The 23,641-nt window shown below is 36.7% G+C and overlaps 1 protein-coding gene across 2 annotated transcripts in view; it reads left to right on the top strand.

The window, feature by feature from the left end:
- The window catches only part of CHD7 (chromodomain helicase DNA binding protein 7), a 199,361-nt gene that overhangs the window by 140,925 nt on the left and 34,795 nt on the right, over nt 1-23,641 (top strand). For both annotated transcript variants that reach the window (XM_090283655.1, XM_090283654.1), the window contains exons 8-15: nt 5,754-5,868; nt 9,067-9,150; nt 10,333-10,470; nt 10,567-10,688; nt 11,038-11,281; nt 12,418-12,594; nt 17,105-17,248; nt 18,399-18,654. In XM_090283655.1, the coding sequence (XP_090139781.1) occupies nt 5,754-5,868; nt 9,067-9,150; nt 10,333-10,470; nt 10,567-10,688; nt 11,038-11,281; nt 12,418-12,594; nt 17,105-17,248; nt 18,399-18,654 (1,280 nt within the window). The remainder of the gene's footprint in view (nt 1-5,753; nt 5,869-9,066; nt 9,151-10,332; nt 10,471-10,566; nt 10,689-11,037; nt 11,282-12,417; nt 12,595-17,104; nt 17,249-18,398; nt 18,655-23,641) is intronic.

Below are 23,641 nucleotides of genomic sequence, written 5' to 3'. Positions count from 1 at the left end.
TTTGACGTTGTTTTTTATTGCATTGTAAATTTAAAACATATTTATATAGTTATATTTATTAATATTTTCTTTGATTGGATATGGCTTTTGAGTCATCGTTAGAAAGCCTTTCTGGACGCCCAGGTTAAAGAGGAATATGCGTGTTTTCCTTTAGTAATTGCATGGTTTCATTTTCTGTGTTTAGATGCCTAATCCACTTGGTGTTTATTCTTATGGCAAAAAGCATGGCTCTAATTTTATTCTTTTCCAAATATTGTTGTTCTGGCAGCACTATTAAAAGTCTGTCTTTGCCCCAGCTGTTTGAGATGCAACCTTTATTGTGTACTAAAGTTACATATTTATTTGGATCTACATCTGTACTTTATTCTCGTCCTTTGTCTATTCACGAGCCAGTGGCACACTATTTTCCCTGTAGAGGCTTTAGAATGTATTTTAATATCTGGTGTATCTAGTTTCCCCTAAGGGCATTTCCTTTTTAATGTTTTCTTGGGTATTCTCGCATGCTTATTTTTGTATATAAGCTCAGCAAACTTGTGTAGCTCTATAAAAACGCTTGTTTACATTTTTATTTACATTGTGTTAAATTGGCAAATTTATAATGTTGAATCATGCTGTCTGAAAACAAGGATATCTTTCCAGTTGGTTCAACTCTATTTTTGTGTCTGTTAGGAGAGTTTTATTTATTTATTTATTTTAATTATATTTTATAGATTGTACTATTACAGTTGTCCCACATTTTCCCTCTTTGCCCCCCTCCACCCAGCACCCGCATCCCCTTGGACAATCCCCATGCCATTGTTTGTGTCTGTGGGTCATGCATATAAATTCTTTGGCTACTCCGTTTCCTATACTGTACTTTATATCCCCGTGCCTGTTCTGTAACTACCTATCTGTACTTCTAAATCCGCTCACCTCTTCACCCATTCCCCCACACCCTCTCACATCTGGCAACTATCAAAACACTCTCTGTATCCATTATTCTGTCTCTCTTCTTCTTGTTTGCTTAGTTTGTCTTTTAGATTCAATTGTTGATAGATATGTATTTATTGCCATTTTATTGGTCATTGTTTTGATCTTCTTTTTCTTAAATAAGTCCCTTTAAAATTTCATGTAATAATGGTTTGGTAATTATGAACTCCTTTAATTTTTTCTTGTCTGGGAAGCTCTTTATCTGCCCTTTGATTCTAAATGATGTCTTTGCTGGATAGAGCAATCTTGGCTGTAGGTCCCTGCTTTTCATGACTTTGAATATTTCTTGCCAATCCCTTCTAGCCTGCAAAGCTTCTTTTGAGAAATTACCTGACAGCCTTATCGGAACTCCCCTGTAGGTAACTAAACTTCTTTTCTCTTGCTGCTTTTGAGATTCTCTCTTTATCTTTAACCTTAGGCATTTTAATTTTGATGTGTTTTTGAGTGGGCCTCTTTGCATCCATCTTGTTTGGGACTGTCTGTGCTTCCTGGACTTGCATGTCTATTTCCTTCATCAAATTAGGGAAGTTTTCTTCCATTATATTTTCCAAATAGATTTCCAATTTCTTGCTCTTTCTCTTCTCCTTTTGGTACCCTTATGATGTGAATGTTGGAACACCTAAAGTTGTCCCAGAGGCTGCTTACAGTAGCTTCGTTTTTTGTTTTTGTCTTTTGTTTTTATTCTGTTTTCTTCTTGCTGTTCTGGTTCGTTGGTTTTTGCTTCTTTATGTTCCAAATCATTAATTTGATTCTTGGCTTCATCCACTCTACAGTTGTTTCCCTGTAAATTGTTCTTTATTTTAATGAATGTATCTTCCATTTCTGAATAGATCTTTCTTATGCTGTTGAGATCTTCACTAAGTTCCTTGAGCATCCCTATAACCAGTGTTTTGAGCTCTGCATCTGATAGATTGCTTATCTCCAATTTGTTTAGCTCTTTTTCTGGAGTTTTGATCTGTTATTTCATTTGGGCCATGTTTCTTTGTCTCCTCATTTTGTCAGCCTCCCTCTCTTTGTTTCTAGGTATTAGGTAGAGCTGCTATGACTCCCGGTCTTGGTACAGTGCCTAATGTTGTAACTGTCCTGTAGGGTCCAGTGGCACAGCCTCCCCTATTATCAAAGCTGGGTACTCACAGTGTGCCCTCCATGTGGGCTGAGTATACCCATCTCTTGTAGTTGAGCCTTGATTGCTGTTGGCAGGTCAATGGGAGGGATTTACCAAAGCCAGTCAGCTGCAAGGCTTGGCTGTGATGACTGACCACTGACCACCAACCTCTGCCCTCTGTGAAGGCTCAGCTGTGCATGGGCAGGGTGGCGGTGCTCCGATGAGTCTATAGCTGTCCACTGGGTGTACAGGCTCTGGGGTTTCCTGGGTGGTGCAGGCCAAGGTCAGCCCCCACCTGTGCTTTGCCCGGGGCCACCCTGCTTGAGCTATAAAGCAATCTGAGATGGCTGCTACTTGTGTTGGGCTTGGAGATTCCCAGGTAAAGCCAAACTGTGAATCTAGGCTGGTTGCTTCTAGTACTGGGCCTGAGGCCACATAGCAAAAGGTACTGGGTCAAGGGGTTCACTGAGGCTGGCTGTTGCTTTTTTGAGAGAATTTAGGAAGTTGTGAAGCATGAGCCAAGACCAGCCATTCATATGGAAAAGCAGCTTGGCTCCCTCATAAGTTGGGTGGGATAGAGAGAGTCTCTGGGGATCTCCAGGGTGGGGCAAACAGTGTTAGCCAGGGTGATGGAGCTCAGATATGGCACCTGCCTACTGGCTCTGTGGCTCTGTGGGGGGAAGGTTCAGAAAAGGGACAGTGGCCTCTGCCTGCCCCTCTGTCTAGGAGAAAGCTGTCCCCAGCTCTTGCCTCGATGACAGACACTTTATTTTCTCCCCTTTATGCCACTGATGCCTTTCAAGCAGCTACCCCAGTGCTGGAGCTCAGAGAAAGAATGTCTGAGTAAGTCCTTATGTGGGTTCTTTAAAAGGAACTGCTTGGGACTCCAGCAGTTTCTTCTACAGACTCAATTCCTGCTCTGTTATACAGCTAGAAGTTATGGGGATTTATCTTCCTTGCACTGGAACTTTTGGCTGGGAGGCCTGGTATGGGGCTGGGCTTCCTTGCTCCCAAGATCCCTCCCAAATTTTTACCCACCCCACATGGATATGGGACCAGCCCATTCTGTATCTCTGCCCCTCCCACCAGTCCGGATGGATGTGGTTTCTTTAATTCTGTATTTGTCAGACTTCCAGTCAACTCAGTTTCTGATGTTTCTGAGTGATGGTGGTTCTATATTTTAGTTGTAATTTTGAATGGTTGTGTGAAGAAGCAAGCTGTGTTACTTGTGTTGCCATCTTGACCAGAAGTTTATCTAAGAGAGTTTTAAATATTTTCTAATATAAAGTTTTAACACATTTCTTATGAAACTTATTGCTGTGTATTTTATCTTTATTGATATTGTAAAAGAGGTTTTCTTTAACATTGTATCTTTTCACTGGTTATTATTTGTTAGAATGGAGGCTGTTGACTTAATTTTATATCTTCCTACATTACTGCAATTGTTTTTTGAATTAATTTTTAAATTGATTCTTTAGGGTTTTCCAGTTATGCAATTATATCATCTGAAAATAGAGATAATTTTACTTTTTATTTTCCAATTATTGGTCCTCTTGTTCTCTCTCATCTAATGGCATTGGCTAATGCCTTGAATATAATAATGAATAATAGTAGAGAGAGTGGGCATGCTTACCTTGTTTCTGATCTGTGGTTTTTCTCCTTTTAGTATAACAGAGTCACTGACTGAGAATTTTAGCCCAATTTATGAGAGGGAGTGTGCCTGTGTGTGCCTGACAGACACACTAGTGGTTCTTTAAAAGCCTGTGCACCTTAGTCAAGATGAGAGTACTGACTGCACATATCCCTTTTCTGCCCAATAATTAGCATACTAGATTAGGTTATTTTTATATCTTTCTCTGGTTATAGCAGTGTTGAGTATTATCTATTGAAAATTTGGGAAATATGAGTTGAAAGTAGAAAATAAAACACTTGCAATCTTACAACCCAAAAATGATCATTATTAACATTTTGATGCATTTTCATCTAGTCTGTTTTCTCTGTGTATGTGAATGTATAATGTTTATATCAATTTATAGCAATAAAAGATGTATATATTTAAAGTCCTTTTCTCCCTCAGTTGTAGGACTAAATCAATCATTCTTTTGCAAATACATATTAGAAATTATATAAAGATAAATGATATCTTGATATCATAAGCATTTCCATACCATTAATCATCTTTGAAAGATTTTATAATGGCTGCAGAATTTGTGAGAGTATTACCTAGATTTTGAAAGAGGTATATGGGGTGGGGTGCAAAAAAAAAAAAAAAGGAATGATTGTCTGGAGGGTAGGCCCCTTTTAGTACAGGCTCCCCCGCTAGGTGAGTGTTCTAGGAACCCATCTGTATCTGTACCAGCTGGTGTTGTTGTGAGATGCTGCGTTTGGCTTCAGTGACTTTTTTTGAAGACACTTTGAACACGTTTGCCCATTTCATGATGGGTCATTCACAAGCACACCTGCCACACCATGCTGAGTGTTCAGCAGTTTCTGATCAAAAATAGCATGATCCCCATGCCACACCCTCCCTATCCACCCTATCTTGCCTTCAGCAAATTTTTTTTATTTCCCTGGATGAAAAAAGTCCTCAAGGAGAAACGGCTTGCCTGTTTGGGAGAGGTGAAATGAAAAAAATGGCAGAAGCACTATAAGGCATCAAAATAGACTAGATCAAAAACTGTTTTGAGCAGTGGAAAAACGTTTTGATAGGTGTATTGCATCAAATGGAGAGTACTTTGAAGGTGACTAAAATTTGAACATGTAAGAATGAATACACAATTTTTTGGGTCCCCCCCTTCTATAGTCAAGCACCATGTTTCTTTTTAATGTCATCACTAGTGAGAGAAATGAGAGAGTGTTGAGGCTGTCGGGGGCAGGGAGAGAATGATAGTACAAAAGAATATGGAAATACCAAATAAAGTAATGTCAAAGGTATCAGAAAACATTAACTCTATACCTGTGAGTCTTGGGGAGGAAAAAGGGAGTGTGGAGAGTATTCAAGTTAAGGTTAGAGAAAACACAACATGTACTCAGAGCAGACTGGTGGTGATTCTGAAGGGGAGGGGACTTGCCCATTGCAAGGACAGGATAGGCATTAGAGATGGAGAATTCACAAAGAAACAAGGGACATCATTTCAGAGCTGGGAGAACTGGGCTGCAAGCGCTGGAACTGAATAGGAGCCTGTTGGGGGTGTGTCTGTTCAGAGCGGGTGGTGGGCCTTTTCTCCCAGATTGCTCTAAAAGGACTATGTTGGGTTTATCTTTGCTGTTTTAAATTTGAACTCTCTTAACTTGATGAAAACCTTTTATTTCTTAACGGTAAAAGGCTCAAAACATAAATTCATAATTAAGGCCACCTTGTGTTAATTGTTTTGTATTGAAGTGTAATCCATTCACTTATGTAAACAGCTGGTTATTAGGTCTTTATTCTCTCTTTTAAGGGGAGTGGATAAGAGAGCTGGGGACACAGGACAGAAGGCAAATTTTAGGCACTATTATTGATTTTCTTATTCTCGAACATTAGTAATTATGTTGAATATTGCTCAGCAGCCTCTATGAGTGATTAAGCAGTTTGTTTTGCTAATTATTTGTTTAGTTGATTTTTGGGGGAACAATAAAAAATATAATAAAAGATTAATTATTTTTGACATGTTTCAAGTATATTATTTTATTCTTTTAGCTCTTATCTTCATTGTCAATGGGCATCTGTAGAAGATCTGGAAAAAGATAAAAGAATTCAGCAAAAGATTAAACGATTTAAGGCAAAGCAGGGCCAGAACAAATTCCTTTCAGAGGTATGAAATACTTGGTTAATTTTCTAAAGTATTTACTTTATTAAAATGTTCTGAATTTTGAATTTTAGTTCAGTAATTTATTAAGAAAAACGAGTTTGCCTCATTTGGTGCTGGTACTTGCATATTGGTAACTGGTTATTGCTAAAAAAATTTGTAAACAGGATATTTCTCATTCTTCCTGTTGCTTAGTCTAGAAGATACTGGTCCTTATGATATTATGTGCAAATATGGTATGATTACAATCTTGTAATGAAAGTACAGTTAGTAGATGGTGGAAAATGTAAGCAGACAAAAGTTCTGTTAAGATTTAGCAGGTTAAAAACTCTTTAAGTATTAAATACAAGTTCTAGGATAAAAGTTTATTTCTATTGGGGAAGGTATGAGGTAAATTTCTTTTTTCAAGTCAATGCTTCATTGCAGAGAGTTCACTAAACTCATTTTCAAAAAGATGTGCTGCGGTATAGAAGCTGGTATTATATCTTTGTCTCCCTTTACCCTGGATTATCATTTATGATAAAAAGATAACCATACCTAGGGCAGGGAAGAAAAATCTGCATTTTTAAGAAGTGGCAAGCCCTCTCTGCCCCCCTATAGTCAACTCCGTTTTAAAAAATGCTTCATAAACTGCTTACTGGGGTCTCTGGACTTTTGATCACCAGTTTGGTTTCACTTAAAGCCAAAAGTAGATTGAAAGAGAAACCTTCACACTGAAAGATTAAACTTGCTGATTTATTAGCTTTCTTCTCCATAAAGGAGTTAACAGAATGTACAATGTAAAGAAGTGTGAAATTTGATGCAAAATAATACTGCTTAACAAGCTCCTTCACACCCCTACCTCTTTTTAGAGATGGGGGTAGGGACAGAAGAGTGTTCAGTACTTTTATGTTATAAAATCCTTGTAATCTCAGGTGGCAAGTCTGTGTTCCCCTGGAATCTGATTTCCATGCTCCCAACAGGCAGATTGTAAAGTTTGTATTAGCTGGGGGATCAGGTGGTGGTAGCTGTACTGGACATACCGGTGTATCACCACTTCTGTTATTCTGAGTACTCAGCTTCTTTGCGGTGCAGTAGTTAGCACTGAGGGGAATGGAGGTACGCGGATGTGACTCACTCCTTACATCTTGGAGAATATTTAGGTGATTCTTTGAAAGGGCAATTTCTGAGAAAATAATAGGTAGTTCTACTTTTCATGCCCTTCTTAATGAAACTAAGGTTAAATATCTGTGACATTGGACAAGTTGAAATAATTTAGCTTCCTTTTAGAAAGAAACACCAAATGTTCTGCTGACCTTTTCTATGGATTAGTGGCAAGGAAAGGAAAGCATGCTATGGTAATTTCCCCCTACAGCCTTGAATCCTGGTTCTGTTTATTAAATTTATTTGGACTGTATTTCCTGGAGTCAGATGCACTTTACAGACTTGTGCCTGGCCCTAGCTCTGTAGCCTTTGTATTTGGGTCTGTCTTTGTGTATCACCAGCACCGAGGTTGAAATATATTATCTTGCTGATAAGTTGTCAACTAGAATCTTAAGTTTTGACTTTAATGGGAGTCTGAAAAGAGAATCTGGGGTCAGCAGAGTAGGATAAAGGATATTCCCTTCCTCTTTCTTTTACACACACACACACACACACACACACTCTCTCTCTCTCTCTTTCTCTCTTTCTCTCATTTGTCCAGGACCCATAGATGGTCCTGGATTTAGGTTTTCCATGCAAAGCTATGACCATTTTTGCATTCTTTGTTTCACCTTAGGCTTCCTTATAAATTGGCTGCAACTAAAATCTCTGTTCAGAGAGATTATTGAAACTGGAAATTACATCACATGCATGATGGCATGCATAGATTACTTACTTAAAGGATAGAAATGGTTAGGAGTACAGTTAAGAATTTAAGTTCAGCAATGACACCTTCTGTTTAAGAAGAAGTTGTCTTAAAGAGAGCATTTGTCATCAAAACTAGTTTATAGAAAGTTTTAGTGTTATGCTGTCTGTGAATAATATATACATAATGTGTGCCTAAATCTAGACGCTTTTGACAAAGCCAGTGCATTAATATATTAACATTTTAAATTAACTGAAAATTTTAAATTTTAAATTTTAATGAATTTTTTGCCTCACTAATCAACTCTACGTAGAGGCCTGAGGCAATTGAAACATTTTTGTATTTCTGATTTTTGTTTCATAATTCACAGTTCAAAGCATCCAAACTGGGTGTTTTAATGGGAACAGTAGCCCAGAGAATGTTTGTTATCCTTGAGCCAACTGTGGCTGAACAGCTTATCTTTTCAACCTACAATTCAGGCGTTCCAAATGGTGTCTAAGTGACCTCTCACATGTCCTTGCAAAGCTTTTTAATGCAGTTATATTACTGATAAATTAATTGATAGGAACATAATAATATGACTTTTGTTTTCTGACTTATCTGACTTATTTAAAGTATGACTTAGTCTGTAACTTTCTTTTGAGTCATATTTTATTCTTTTATATGTGATAACTTTGCAAGCAAGCAGTATTACTTTCTTTTGTAAAGATTGTTAATATACTGGCTAAATAGCCCAATTATTTAAGCCTCATTTCTTTATCCCTAATACTTTTAGCTAAATGTTCTGTATTCGATACAAATAAATCATTAGAACCTTTAATGACAAGACTGTATTCAAATGAGATAGTAGTATTGATTGGCAAAGACAACAAAACATTATAAACTCTACTCACACTATAATATGAAATTCACATGTCTCAGTGTTTTTAGATTTTGAATGATATTATTTAAATGATACTCTAAGGCATCAGACAACTCCAGTAGTTACGAGATTCCAGTAGCAGTTACTGTGCATGGCTCTGGTTCTTTATTGCAGACTGTAGTTTCAAGAATGCTAAACGCATTGCATGCCATAAGCCTTTTGGACTGCTCATTAGTGAATTGTAATTTCACACTTCATTTAAAATATTCTTAAACATTCTCTCACAGTAAAAAGGTTTCACACAGTAATTAAAAGTCCCAGTTAACAAAGTCTGAGAAGTCTGATTTCCTCATGGGGAATGATTTCGCTAAATTGTAGCATTTCAATTAATATAAAAGAATCTGCCAAATATAAATTTTGTATTTCTATGACCCAAAATATTACTGCGTAGTGCAAAGTGATAGTGTTTACTCTCAGGAAATACTAAACATTTTAACTTTTTCCTTTGGTGCAGATTGAAGATGAACTTTTTAATCCAGATTATGTGGAGGTTGACCGGATAATGGATTTTTCACGTAGCACAGATGACCGGGGAGAGGTAAAAGAAGATCACTTATATTAGGGGGCGGTGACTCAGACAGCTTATGTGTGTTTACAGAGAATGATTGTGGAAATCCTAGATCTGGTCCAGGTCAGAGCCTTGGATCAGTGCACATTTGTTCTAAATTTAAGTGAAATTTATTGACTTACTATTGGTTTTATGATTTAATAATAGTGATAAATGTGTTTTATGTTTAGTCTTGAGAGCTTTTTACATGAAATCAATTTTCAATATAAAACAAATACATTGATATTTTGTACAATTCCAGAATATGATCAATAAAAAGAATTGAATACATTTTGGTATAAATCTATTACGTAGTACAAATTTTCCTTATATAATTAAGAGTACTGTTATAGCAGAATGGAGTTTAATGTTATTTAACACTGGACACCCTTAGTGAAGTTGATGAACTTTACTTAATATGATGCAAAGAGGTTATTACAAAATAAAGACCATATCTCTAACATGATATTTGACTTTTTTGTTTTGCATAGTTTTACTTAAAATAAAAAATCTGTTTAATACCATATTTCCGTAGTACAGCAAATGGTTTTAACATCACAACCTGGTCCATGTACCTTGGTCCTGAAATAATAGCCAACACACCCAAGTATTTTCTAGAGGAAAAGACAAAGGAAATGCCATTGATTTGTATTACCCAAAATATTTTGTTTGCCAGTTTTCTAGAGCTCAAACACATTATTTTAAAGTGACTGTGTACAAATAGTTTGTTTCTCTTTAAGAAAAAGACAGAGATCCTAACAAATTCAAGCTTGTTTCTCATTCTTAAGAAACTAACCAATTATGTAAACATGTAAATATACTAAGATAATTTACCATATAAGTCTGAATCAAACACCTTGCAAATAATTTGCACAGGCTCAAATTCAGCTGTTATTTACTAGATATTTCTTTATATTGTACTTTTTGGCTTTTGAACATTACTCAGCAGAGACTTAGATAAAAATTAATTTGTTTTGATAATACTCAAAAATACTATTTCCAGTTTAGACTTGAGAATCTATAACTAGGGACTACTTTTAAAATTTCTACCCCTCAGTCTTACTATTGCTGGGGTGGGGCTTTGTTGATAAATGAAGTAGAGCACGTTTTTTCTTTATACATATAGTGTTTGGTCAAATGAATCCAATTCTGATTTCTTTAAACCTGGCCTAGCCTGTGACTCACTATTTGGTGAAGTGGTGTTCACTGCCTTACGAGGACAGCACTTGGGAGCTAAGGCAGGACATCGATCAAGCAAAAATTGAAGAGTTTGAAAAACTAATGTCCAGGGAGCCGGAAACAGAGCGCGTGGTAAGAGTTGGCTAAGTGTAGAGGATTTAATTTGAAAACAGCATCATGGTGTGGTCTTTGAGAAACCACTAATGGGATTTACTATATTTGAAACAGGAGCGACCTCCTGCTGATGATTGGAAGAAATCAGAGAGTTCCAGGGAGTATAAAAACAATAACAAACTCAGGGAATACCAGTTGGAGGGAGTAAACTGGCTACTTTTCAATTGGTACAACATGTATGTAAAACACGTTTCCTTCATTTTTAAAAGGCCTGTAGTTCTTTTCCTTGGCAGTTAGTGAAAATAGTACTCAAATATAACTTAATATTCTAACTTTCTAATAATTATTAAAAAATAGACATTGGAAGTGTGCCTATTTATTCAACAGATAATACAGAAATTGATAGAAGTATGTATAAATAATTGTTATTTCTTAGAAGATTTTATTTGATAATGTATTTTACTGAATCTAAGAGACTACCAAAGATAGGCATTTGTGAGTATAGTAATATGTGTTTTGTAAAAAGAGAGCAGTGGCTCATATCTGTACTCATTAAACTTTCTGTGTTTTCTTTCCTTCCCAAAGGCGAAACTGCATTTTAGCAGATGAAATGGGTTTGGGAAAAACTATCCAGTCCATTACATTTCTCTATGAGATATATTTGAAAGGAATCCATGGCCCTTTTTTAGTAATTGCCCCATTGTCCACAATCCCCAACTGGGAAAGGGAATTCCGTACCTGGACAGAGTTGAACGTGGTTGTGTATCATGGGAGTCAAGCTAGTCGTCGGACCATTCAGTTGTATGAAATGTACTTCAAAGATCCCCAGGTAAAAGATCACACTTTAGGGTGCTGGGATTTAAAATGGTCTGAATGATTTGGGGGAAAGGTCTGGATTTTGCAAAATTGAGGAATTTGCTTTAGGTTTCTTACACAATTTATGTCTGTATTATATTTCTACATCTTATCATTACTGCTCTTTATTTTTATAACTTTGTTCATTCTGATTATTAGATTAAAAACAAATGAAATTTTTTAGTTTGGATGATCACTGAAAATCATTTAATGTGTTGATTTGCTAATTGGCTTTCTTTTGCAATTCTAAGAGAAAGCTAAACCAAAAATATGGTGTAATTAAATGTGAATAGAAAGAATGTTTATTTTGCTGTATTATTGATTGAAATGAAAAATATGAGACATGTAATATTGAGTAACACATTGAATAAAATACATCAAAAGGGAAGAATTTATACTTCGGCTCTGATTAACAATTATATGAATTTTTACTTATTCAAGTTACCTGCACAAAGTTGTTCTGTGATATTGAAATTATAAATGACTTAAAGAAGAAGAAAGAATAGTATATGCTTAATTATTTTTTAGCTATAGGTAGTATAACTGGAAATGGGACAGACTTTTGTTTTACGTGTTTGTTTACTTTAAGTGTAAAAATCTGCCCTATATCCAGTTAAAGGAGGAAAATATCGAAATCTCTTTTTGTGTATATCTTTAAATTTGAGAAATTATCCCAAGTGAATGTTTTTCATTTTAGTACTTTAAAAATTAAAAAATATATATGTTACAAAAGAAAGGAAAGTTATAAAGTTTTCAAAAGTAAAAAGGTATTTTTTAAGTTAGCACATAATACCTTTGGCCTTTCACCTTTTGGAGTCTATCAGATGTGACTAGACTGGACACTCTTAGTGGCACTTTACTGTGTATATTCAGTAAGGAAATTGGATCAGAAGTTTTACTAACAATTTTCTAACTTCTTTTAAAAAGAAAAGACTTTAAAGCCTTGTTATATTGTAACAGCATAAAACCTCCCAAATACCTTGGTAGATATGTGTTACCTAAAATAAAGATGTCCCCAAAGGAATAAATTCATATTTTATGCTCTTTATTTATCCTTAAAGTTGCTAGTAGTCTGTAATGCTAAATAATAATTCAGAGTTGTTCTTGTAGGGTCGAGTGATAAAGGGGTCCTATAAGTTTCATGCCATCATCACTACCTTCGAAATGATTTTGACCGATTGTCCTGAGCTGCGGAATATTCCATGGCGCTGTGTAGTCATTGATGAAGCCCACCGGCTGAAGAATAGGAACTGCAAGCTGTTGGAGGGACTCAAGATGATGGACTTGGTCAGTGATCATTTGGTGACCCTACTGAACCTGAGTAGAACTATTACTGGCTCAAAACATGTCAAATATTGTGATACATCCTCCTGAGTCTTTACTTATTTAAAAGTGGCTGCTGTCTTCCTGATTCTAATGTTGTTGGCTGGTATTTCTGCACAGTTGTATCACAGCAGAGCGTAGTCATGATATTTTCACTGAAATGAGTTTCAAGTATTTGCTTTCCCTTTTGTTTGTAAATACTGACATTATGATCCAGTTATGTTCCAGGACTCTTAGGTTTCGGCATATGGGGGCCAACTTGTACATGCAGTTTCTCATAAGTTGGGCCAAATCTGGAATTGGTCCAGTCTGCATAGACACTTAGAAGTCTGGGGCATTACAAGACCTTAAAATTGATCTGGAGTTATAGACCACACTTACCTCATAGTCTTCCAGCTTCCTATGAGATGGTTAGGTCTTCCTGACTACATTTTTCTAGACTTTCTTCAGGAGGAGTATCTGGATAATATCTTGTAGAGTGGTAGAATTTGATTGACTTTCAATTCCATACTGCTGTGCATATGATTTCCTAGTGGAAACTGCTACATGGCCTCAGTCATTGTCAGACTTCTTTTCACTCTAGTTTACAAGGTGAATTTTGATCATTTATTTTTATTTTTAATGTACATTTTAAAAGCAAAGTTATTTAGCATGTCTTTGGGTGTTTTGATCAGTTTCAAAAAGTAATCTTTTAACTTGTCTTCTGTAGATTTAATTTGATCTCTTGTTAATTTTGAACTTGAGACGAGAAGGAATATTCTGTATGTTCTTGGCTACAGGTGTTTTTATTGAAGACTGGTACTACTGAAAAGAATACTTTAAAGCTTTGTTGCAGCAGGTTCTTGGAAGCAACTTTTTTTATTCTTAAATTAGGGGATTGGATTGGCTGGCTGTTCTTTTAATTAAAAACAAAATCTAGTTTTGTTCAAAGGAAAAGTTTGACTTGAATTATCCCATTTAGGATTGGATTTCCCTTCTTTTTCTTTAGTTGATTATTTGAGGCTATCCTAAGACATTTCTCAAAGTAGTATATATTATTTGGTTGCCAGTCCACAAAATAAATTATAATACTTAGGAACGGTGAACGATCTTGAAGACTTGGGTAAGCATATGGGAAAAAAAATGCAATAGCTATATTTGGTCTCTTCAGGTGATACTTCAGCATTGCATTGAAGTAAACCTGTGTTTATAGGTAATGGCTTATGTTCATGAAATATCTTATTATGCCTTCTGAGGACGGTCCCATCCTCACAGTGGTCCACATGAGAGATAGGTAGTTTTAGCATTATTTCCTGAAGGCTAAATAGTCACCCAGATGACTGTGTAAGTTGTTTTCTATTATTAGTTCACATGTTTCCAGACAGTAGATTCTTCTTGCAAAACAATCTTCCATTGGTTGAACTCTATTTTCCATTGTTTATAGTAACACTTCATTAATGGATTAGAATTTGTTATCCAGATAATTTTTCTGTTACACACTGCAGTGTTCCCTAACCTCTTTCACGTATTATCACATATAGAAAATGATGTATGTCACACTGGGGTAAGCAAAGAAGGCTCCCCACTACCATAGGTGGGGCAGTCCTAGGGTCCTGACTTTCACAGTCCTGCTGGCTGCCCCAAGGATTCAGTATCATTGTAACTCATTCATGACGCACCAACTTGGAAGCTCTGATTAGCAAATGAACAAAATGTTTATTTTTCTGATAATCAAGAATCTTCATCTCAGAAAAGATCTTTTAAGAGGGAGCACATAATCATTCAGAATTAGAATGTAATTTTATTTGTCCAGTTCCAAATAGCTTATTGCCTGGTTTTTAAATATTTTATATTTTTTTAGAGAAAAGGGAAAGGAGGGAGAAAAACATTGATTGGTTGCCTTTCCCATGCCCCCAACTGGGGACCTGGCCCACAACCCAGGCATTTGTCCTGACTGGGAATCGAACTGGGAACCTTTTGGTCTGCAGGCCAGTGCTCAATCCATTGAGCCGCCACAGGCCAGGGCTATTCTCTGGTTTTTAAATCCTTACTTTAAAATAAATATCATGAGAACTTATACACTTAAATCTTTTTATTCTTCTTTCCTAGAATAAGTCACAATGAAAATAGCAAATAATAACTATATCCAATTGTGGAGCAGGTCATAGGAACCTGCTGTTCCCTGCACTAGACTCAGGATGAAAATGCATTTAATGAGGATTATCTTCAAGTGCATTTTCAGAGAGGAAAGACCAGTGAGTGTCTTCAGCTCTTGCATCACAAAGAAAGTGCTTATGAGGTGATATGTTAAGGCACATTTATGGTCTTCACTTCCTCCACTGGACCTCTAGAAAGCAAAGGTGTGTCCTTGTCCCTCACTGACCAGGAGAGAATTCTCTGGAGGTGGTAGTAGTTCTTCATTGATTCCACTACCTCATCTTTCATTGTTAGGAAGCCTCACACAAATTAAGAGTGCTGAAATGAAAGTAAATGGATGTCACTCCATCAAGGGCTAAAAAGAACGGTAACATTTTCAAACCAAAAGCATACCTGCTGATGTAGTGGCCTTGGAGGTGATGAGCTTGGTGGCCTGAGTCACTTACATCATGTTTTGGGATACGTGGTGTATTCACCTTGTGTTATTTCATAGTTACCTGCTTTGAGATGGAAGCTTGGTTGTATTCCTTCCACTGTTCCTATGCAACCGTATAAAAAGGTTGTATGTACAAATAATCATTTGGTGTGACTGGCTTTATTAATCTTTTTTAGTGACTGGCTTTAAATAGCCTTTGATGGGAAGCAGCATTAAAAAGAGTTTTTTTCCTTTTTTCGAATAAGTTTGAGACTAATACATTAAAAGACTTTTTCTGATGTTTTTGGTAAGAGGTTCAGGATTTAACTCAGTAATAAAGGATATGAAAAAACTGGGAGACAATTTACATCCATACAGCTCTTTCTCTGTAGTGACTTTTCCTGAAACTGTGACAGTATTTTTTTTTTCAATATTGGATAGAGTAATTCAGGACTTGACTATCCCAGGGATTATGGCCCATGTTACCCACCAGTATGGTTATACATTAGAAAATCTCAAATTGATTTGCAAAGTCCTTAGTCTTTGTGAATTTAATGAATCTGAAGGTGATGGTGGTCTGTGTATCTTCTGAATCAGAGACCTCTTTATTCAAAGGGGAGAAAAGGAAGAATAAAAGCAAATTGAACTGCTTCACCTCACTTTTAAAGAGCTTTGCTGAGATAAGACACAATAGATATTAAGAAAAATAGCATGTTCTTAGTTATATCATACATCTAGTATTTACCAAACATATACTCTCTGCCTCGTAACCAAGTCTTGTCAGATTCCAAGTTAAGTCAGAATATTGCTTTTGAACCAACAGGAAGGTATAATTATTTTTTGAAATAGTGTTAGTAGCTGTACTATGTATCAACTGGCTAAACTTGAAAATAATATAAAGCCCTTGAGATGAATAAACTCTGTGTTGTTAAGACCTGTCACTGCCAAATGGTTCCTCCATGCTGGATGTATAGAAACAGGACAATGGCCCTGGCTGGTGTGGCTCAGTAAATTGAGTGCTGGTCTGTGAACCAAAGGGGTCGCTGGTTCGATTCCTAGTCAGGACACATGCCTGGGTTGCGGGCCAGGTCCCCAGTTGGGGTGAACGAGAGGCAACCACATGTTGATATTTCACTCCCTCTCTTTCTCCCTCCCTTTCTGTCTCTCTAAAAATAAATAAAAAATCTAAAAAAAAAAAAAAAATATAGAGAAAGAAAGAAACAAAGAAAGAAAGAAAGAGAAAGAAAGAAACAGGACAATGTCACAAATGTGTCAGGAGAGCTGGAGAAGGGGCTCCTAAACAGGAAGAACTGTTTTAAAGAAATACCTAACTTGGTTCAAAGAGACAAAGTTAAAAATAGCATCTGTTTTTGTTTTTGTTTTAAACTGATTGTAGTATTTAAAACCAAGCTGACCTCTTTGCTAGTATGAATTTTTTGCAGAACAAATAGTTTTTCGTGTGTGTAGATGGACTTTTGTCTCTGATGTGACTCATGCAGGAAGCAGATAGGGAGACTAGAGCGCTGTTGATTTAGAGGACAGAAAGAGTCATGTAAACTTTATCTGAGTCTAGGGATTTTAGGAAAAAACTTCAACTTTGGTGAGGAAAAAGCAGAGACTCAGGGGACTCATGAAGTCATGGCACCAGACTGTTGATGTAATAACAACCCCAGGAAGAGATGAAATGGCAAGACAATTCTGAGTCTACGGAGTTCCAGAGAGGCCCCTCTGGGTGTGGATCTGAAGCAGGGACCATTTTTTCCTGTAGCTCTGCCTTCGTGCCTAATTCCTACACTTGATGTAGGGTAGTTGTTTAATTAATTTTAGTGTGAACTACGACCATGGATATCTAGAGAGAGGCTTTGGTTTCAGGAAACTGTTGCTGTTAGGACTTGGTCACTTGCTTTTCTCATATTCCTGTAGGAACACAAAGTGCTGCTGACAGGGACCCCACTACAGAACACTGTGGAAGAGCTCTTTAGCTTGCTCCATTTCTTGGAACCAACTCGCTTCCCTTCAGAAACCACCTTTATGCAAGAATTTGGTGATCTGAAAACAGAAGAACAGGTATTTATCATGTCTGCGTTGTATTTTTGTTATATAATTGAAGATTACCCATGAAATGGCAAAGGATTAATATTTAACTATTTAAAAATGTAAAATATTTTTCTTACCCAGTAAATAAGTGAGCTTCCTTGGGCATCCCTGGTCTTCATTACAGAGGTTTTCTTGTCTGTCCATTTGCCCTTATGAAGGGCTGTTGAGATTTGTAGAGGTTACACACATACCTGTTCATGTAATTTTCAGGGACTGCTGTGCTTTTCAGGTTGGTGGTTTTCTAGGTATACTTTTGAACTCTGCATATTTCTGGAGACAGTGTTAGAAGCCACTGAAATTTGTAGCGCTATTTGCCACCTGGAGTTTTAAGGTTTAGTCTTATCTCTTAACTATGTATACTTGGTCACCTTGCTTACTTTTCCGAGTTTACATATTTTCATTTAGAAACATGGGTCATAACTACCCTACAGGATTTCTGGGAGAAATAAATGAGGTATTGTGTATAAAAAGTGATTGATTATTTTACACATGATAAGAGTTTATATAGATACTTGAAGTAAATACAGGGATATGCTTGACATCTTGGTCTTTTATATCCTCCCCCAGCTTACTGTCTAAAGCTTCTCCCTTTAACTCAAAGTGAAGTCTGTTTTGTTTTGTTTTGTTTTCTTAAAACTATCTTGTGTGCAGTATCTATTGCAAATCAACAGAAGAGAGAACTAGAGAGAGACATGTCTGCTTTCTAGTTGGTGCAGGAACTAGATAACTCCTGGCTTATTTGCTCTTTCTGGAAGGGAAGAGAACTGAAACAGAGGGCTCTCCTGACACTGTCTCTCCCCTCTTCCTCATCTCTCTGGCTTAAGACAAGGGGAAAGAGAAATGAATAAATTTGGTTCTTTTCTGCTGTGTACTTTTCAAGCTTTCTGATTGTTCAGGACTTCTGGATAGGTGAAAATGTCCATTTGAAATTGAATCGTTCAACCTTCAGGAACTTCTGTATGAAAGCTGAAAGATTTGTGCCTTCGTACCCTTATTGGGCTTTGACAAATGAAAGTGAGCGGTAAACAAAAAGGATGGTAATCCTGGTTTTTCATGTTAGGATATGTTTTAACATGTAAGCAAGTCATGACACCATTATTGACTTAAAGTCGTTTTTCAGGTGCAAAAACTTCAGGCTATTCTAAAGCCAATGATGTTGAGACGTCTCAAGGAGGATGTAGAAAAGAACTTGGCCCCCAAAGAAGAAACTATTATTGAAGTTGAGCTAACAAACATTCAGAAGAAATATTACCGAGCCATCCTTGAGAAGAATTTTACATTTCTTTCCAAAGGTGGTGGTCAAGCTAACGTACCTAACCTTTTAAACACTATGATGGAATTACGAAAGTGCTGCAATCATCCATACCTTATTAACGGTAAGCCTGGCTATTTGTAAACCTATTTCATGATGGTCAAAGTACCAGAAACCCCTTTCTCCCTCCAGATGGAGTATTTTGTGGTTTGTAGTCATTATTGTATCCTCTCATCTCAATGTGGCTTTCACCACCTTCCTGTTCTCTGTGATGCCTCTTTCTGTGGTATCTTCTGCTGGTCCCTGAAGCAGGACCTCACCTCACCTTTCTCTTGTATCCCTACATCTGTGTCTCACCTGTTGAAAGGAGGTATTAGTCCTCCATGGCTAAAAACCATCAAAAGTGTCAACAGTTAAAGAGAGAGTAGCCTCTGATTGAGATTTTCTTGGGGGTGTGTGTGTGTGTGTGTGTGTGTTAAAATCTGAAAAGCTACGGAGGAAATGCGGTGTGAGAAGGCAGCTATTAGCTTTCTCAAGATTTTGATAGAAGAAAATTTCTCTCAGTCTAGAGGACTTAATACCTATTCCCTAAGAATGAGATACTATTTTTTATAACTTTGGTAATAGTCCCTGTTACTAATAAATACTTTATGGCCTTCTTGTTTTCTCAACTAAATTGATAGTGTTATGCAATGGATATGAGTAAAAACCTGTATTACATACTTGCAAAAGTCATTAAAGGAATAAATATTTCATGCCTTTGACGTGGAAGATACTCTGGAGACTCCAAGAGCCTTCAGTTTGTCAGGGATTGAGAGTAGGAAAGCTGTTAGAAAGTGGTGGCTTTGAGACAAGCCTACAGGGCTGGGAAGGATTTTGCCAGTTGGGGTTAGAAAAAGGAAGGGCATTATGCTGATGTAATAAAATGAGCAGAGACGAGGACTCAGGAAAACAAAAGGGAACTTGCCCAAAGTATAAAGTACCTGCAAGAAACAGTGTAGGGGTGAACCTAGACATGCTGGGACCCTACTGTGAAAAGCCTCAAATGCTAGGTTATGGAATTTTGTCTTTAGTCTGTAGACAGTGGAGAACCACGGATAGTGCTTAAGCTGAGGAATGATTAGAAATGTGACTCAGGATGACATTGTATGAGACAGATAGGAGTCAGGAAAGATAGACAGCCAGACTGACCAGCTAAGAGGTTATTGCTGTATCCGGGCCAGAGTTCATATGGGGCGAGGAAAGGTGATGGCCCATGAAGTTGGGGTGTTTGTGTGCAATTATAATTGGCCAGCAGTGCAGTTTGGTTCTTTTCCAGGGGAGAAGGAACAAACCTGATTTTGTTTTTTTCATAATCCATGAGGTTCAAGGGCAGCTAATTTAGAGTTCCTAATCTTTTCTTCTTTCATAACTTACACACTATCAGCCACCTCAGATCCAGACATTCCTATTACTAAATGACAAATGGTCCACACCTGGAAGACAGTCTCAGTGTAGCACCTGAGATCATTGCTGTGATGTGACATAAGTGAATTTCCTTTTCAAACTTCGTGCTTTTAGCTTTGTCTTTTAAAGAGAGTATCATGTGTGATAATTATATGTTTAATGCTGCCAACCTGATAATCTCCATCTGTTTAAGAGCCTGTTAGGCCATTTATAGTGAGTGTCAGCCAGCCTGTTTCTGAGTTGGTGAGAGAGAGTTGGGGCTACGGCATTTGATGGTATGAGTAAACACACACACGCACACACACACACTTTTGCATTTAATACCTGGTGAAGAGAAAATGAAGAAAAGTAGCCTCCAGTGGGGGAGAAAAGGCACTCAAGAAAGAGATTAAATGCTGCCAGCAGGATGTGTGTGAAAGGGATGATCTCAGTGATGGTTGTTGGGTATCCACTCTCAGTTCCATAAAATTCACCTTGTTTGCTTCCATGCTAATTATATGCATTGAGCATCACGAGTGGGGAGTTGCCCCAAAACACAGCTGGTGGGTCTTTCTGTAGCTGACTGCCCTCCAGAGTCATCCTACATCATTTATTGTTTGCCAGGAGCCTTTAGGGTTTCTAAGACTTGGATCTGTGGCAGTTTTAATTGGTCACACCTTGAGGTCAGATTTTCTGTCCTTACAACAAGTTATGAAGTATCTGTTAATCAGATATATTGATATGTCTTTATGTTGTAAAATTGTAGTAAAAAAAAAATACACAGACACACACACACATTAGGTGTTACAACTTCCCAGGTAACATGTGTAGACCTTGTGTTTCAAAGAGGTGGCTCCAGGGCCAATACTATCCATTCTCATCCACAGTCTGGAGTAGAAAGAATACTGATGTGGTTCCACCTCTACACATGTTTATGGAGCAGAGGAATGAAGTTTTCAATTTTGGAGGTTAAATTAAAATTTGTGTTGGTTGTGACAGAGTAAAGCAGCCTTAATCAAACTTAAAAATTCAGCTCAGCAAAGCATAACATTTCTATAAATGTGGAAACAAACAACTATATGCATGAGTTGAAAGGGGTAACATAAGCAAAGCAGGAGAAAAAAAATTGGAAGTTATGGTAGAATACCAGTTGTATATAAATGCAAAGAATTTTTAATGTGTGTTACTGTAAGTGTTTAAGTGGTAAGAACAGTGTTTGGTGCACTTTAAGCACTTGGTGAGTGTTGTTAGTTGTTTTTCTTGCTAGAAGTTAAGCAGGTAACTGGTTAACATAAATGGAGATACTATTATTGGCCCAAGATTTATTAGAATGGAATGTCATATAAACAAATTCAGAAATTAAAGAGGAGTTCTGAACAGTGTGGCCCAGTTGGTTGGAGCTTCATCCTGTAACCAAAAGGTTGTGGGTTTGATACCCAGTCCAGCACATACCTAGGTTGTGGGTTTTTCAATCCCCAATTTGAGCACATACAGGAGGTAGCCAGTCAGTGCTTCTCTCTAGCATCGATGTTTCTCTCTCTCCCTTCCTATCTCCCTTCCTCTCTCTAAAAAGCAATGAAAAAATGTCCTTGGGTGAGGATTAAAAATAATAATAATAATTTTTTTAAAAAAGAAATGAAAGAGAAGAAGTTACCACAGACATTACAAATATACAAAGGATCATACTAGAATACTATGAAAGACTGTGTCACCAAATTCAGTAACCTAGAAGAAATGGATAAGTTCATACAAATGTATAACCTTATTAGTCTGAATCATGAAGAAATGAAAAATCTAAATAGACCACTCAACAGTGAGGAAATTTAAACAACTATCAAAAACCTCCCCCCAAATAAAAACCCAGGACTAGATAGATGACTTTACAAGTGAATTCTACCAAACATTCAAAGAAGATTTGATACCTATCCTTCTCAAACTCTTCCAAAAAATTAAAGAACTGGCAGCACTTCCTAACACATTTTATAAGGCCAACATAACTCTGATACCAAAACCTGGCAAAGGTAACACACAAAAAAGAATATCTCTGATGAATACAGATGCAAAAATCCTAAATAAAATATTAGCGAATTGAATACAACAATAAAAGTATACATGATATTACATGATCAAGCGGGGTGCATTCCAGGGCATGAGGATGATTCAACAGATGCAAATCGATCCATGTAATATACCACATGAACAAAAGAAAGGAAAGGTTATATAATCTTATCAATAGATACAGAAAAGCATTTGATAAGATACAACATTCATCTATGATTGAAACAGCCAGTAAAATGGACGTAGAACGAAGGTACCTTAACATAATAAAGGCCATGTACGACAACCCTCAGTCAATATCATACTCAGTGGTGAAAAACTGAAAGCTTTTCCTCTAAAATCAGGAGCAAAACAAGGATGCCCACACTCACCGCTCTTATTTAACATAGTTCTGGAAGTCCTAGCCAGAGCAATCAGACAAGAGAAAGAAAAGGAATCGAAATTGGGAAGGAATAAGTAAAAGTTTTACTTTTTACAGATGGCATGATTCAGTATATAGAAAACCCTAAAGGCTCCACCAAAAAAGTATTAGAAAGAATAAACAAATACAGTAAAGTTGCAGGATACAAAAACAATGTACAAAAATCCACTGCTTTTCTATATATTAACAATGAAACTTCCGAAAAAAATGAAATAAACCCTTTTTCCTTTTACAACCAAAAGAATTAAAAATACCTAGGAATAAACTTAACAAAGGATGTGAAGGATGTATATACAAAGTATTATTAAAAGAGATTGAAAAAGACATAATGAAATTGAAAGATATTTTATGTTCATGGATTGGAAGAATCAACATAGTTAAAATGGGCATGTTACTCAAAGCAATATGCAGATTTAATACAAGCCCCATCAAAATTCTAATGTCAGTTTTGAAAGAAATAGAGCAAAAAATGGTCAGATTTGTATGGAATAACAAAAGACCCCGAATAGCCAAAGCAATCCTGAGAAAAAAGACCAAAGCTGAAGATATCACACTATCTGACTTCAAATTATATTACAGAGCTATGATAATCAAAACAGCATAATATTGGCAGAACAGACATACCGGCTAATGGAACAGAATTGAGAGCCCAAAAATAAAACCAGAAACATATGGGCAAATAATTTTTGATAAAGAAGCCAAAAACACACAATGGAGAAAGAAGGCCTCTTCAATAAATGGCAGTGGGAGAATTGGGAAGCCATATGCAAAAGAACGAAACTAGATTATAGCTTATTCCCTTGTACAAAAGTTAATTCAAAAAGGATCAAAGACCTAAATATAGGATCTGAAACAATAAAGTACATAGAAGAAAACATAGGCACTGAACTGTGGACCTTGGTCATAGAAAATGTTTTATGAATTTGACCCCTAAAGCAAGGGAAGTGCAAAGGCGAAAATAAAAGAACAAAACTATATCAAACTAAAAAGTTTCTGCACAGCAAAAGAAACTGACAACAAAATAAAAAGGCAGCCAACCAAATGGAGATGATATATGCAAACAACGGCTCTGAAAAGGGGTTAATATCCAAAATATATAAAGAACTCATACAACTCAACACCAAACAATCCAGTTAAACAGTCAGCAGAGGACCTGAACACACTCCCCTCCCCAAAGACATACAAATGGCCAACAGATATATGAAAA

Source organism: Furipterus horrens, unplaced genomic scaffold (genome assembly GCF_987537825.1).
Source record: "Furipterus horrens unplaced genomic scaffold, mFurHor1.1.pri manual_scaffold_7, whole genome shotgun sequence".
Classification (NCBI taxonomy): Eukaryota; Metazoa; Chordata; class Mammalia; order Chiroptera; family Furipteridae; genus Furipterus; species Furipterus horrens.
This window is presented reverse-complemented; position numbering and strand designations above follow the sequence as displayed.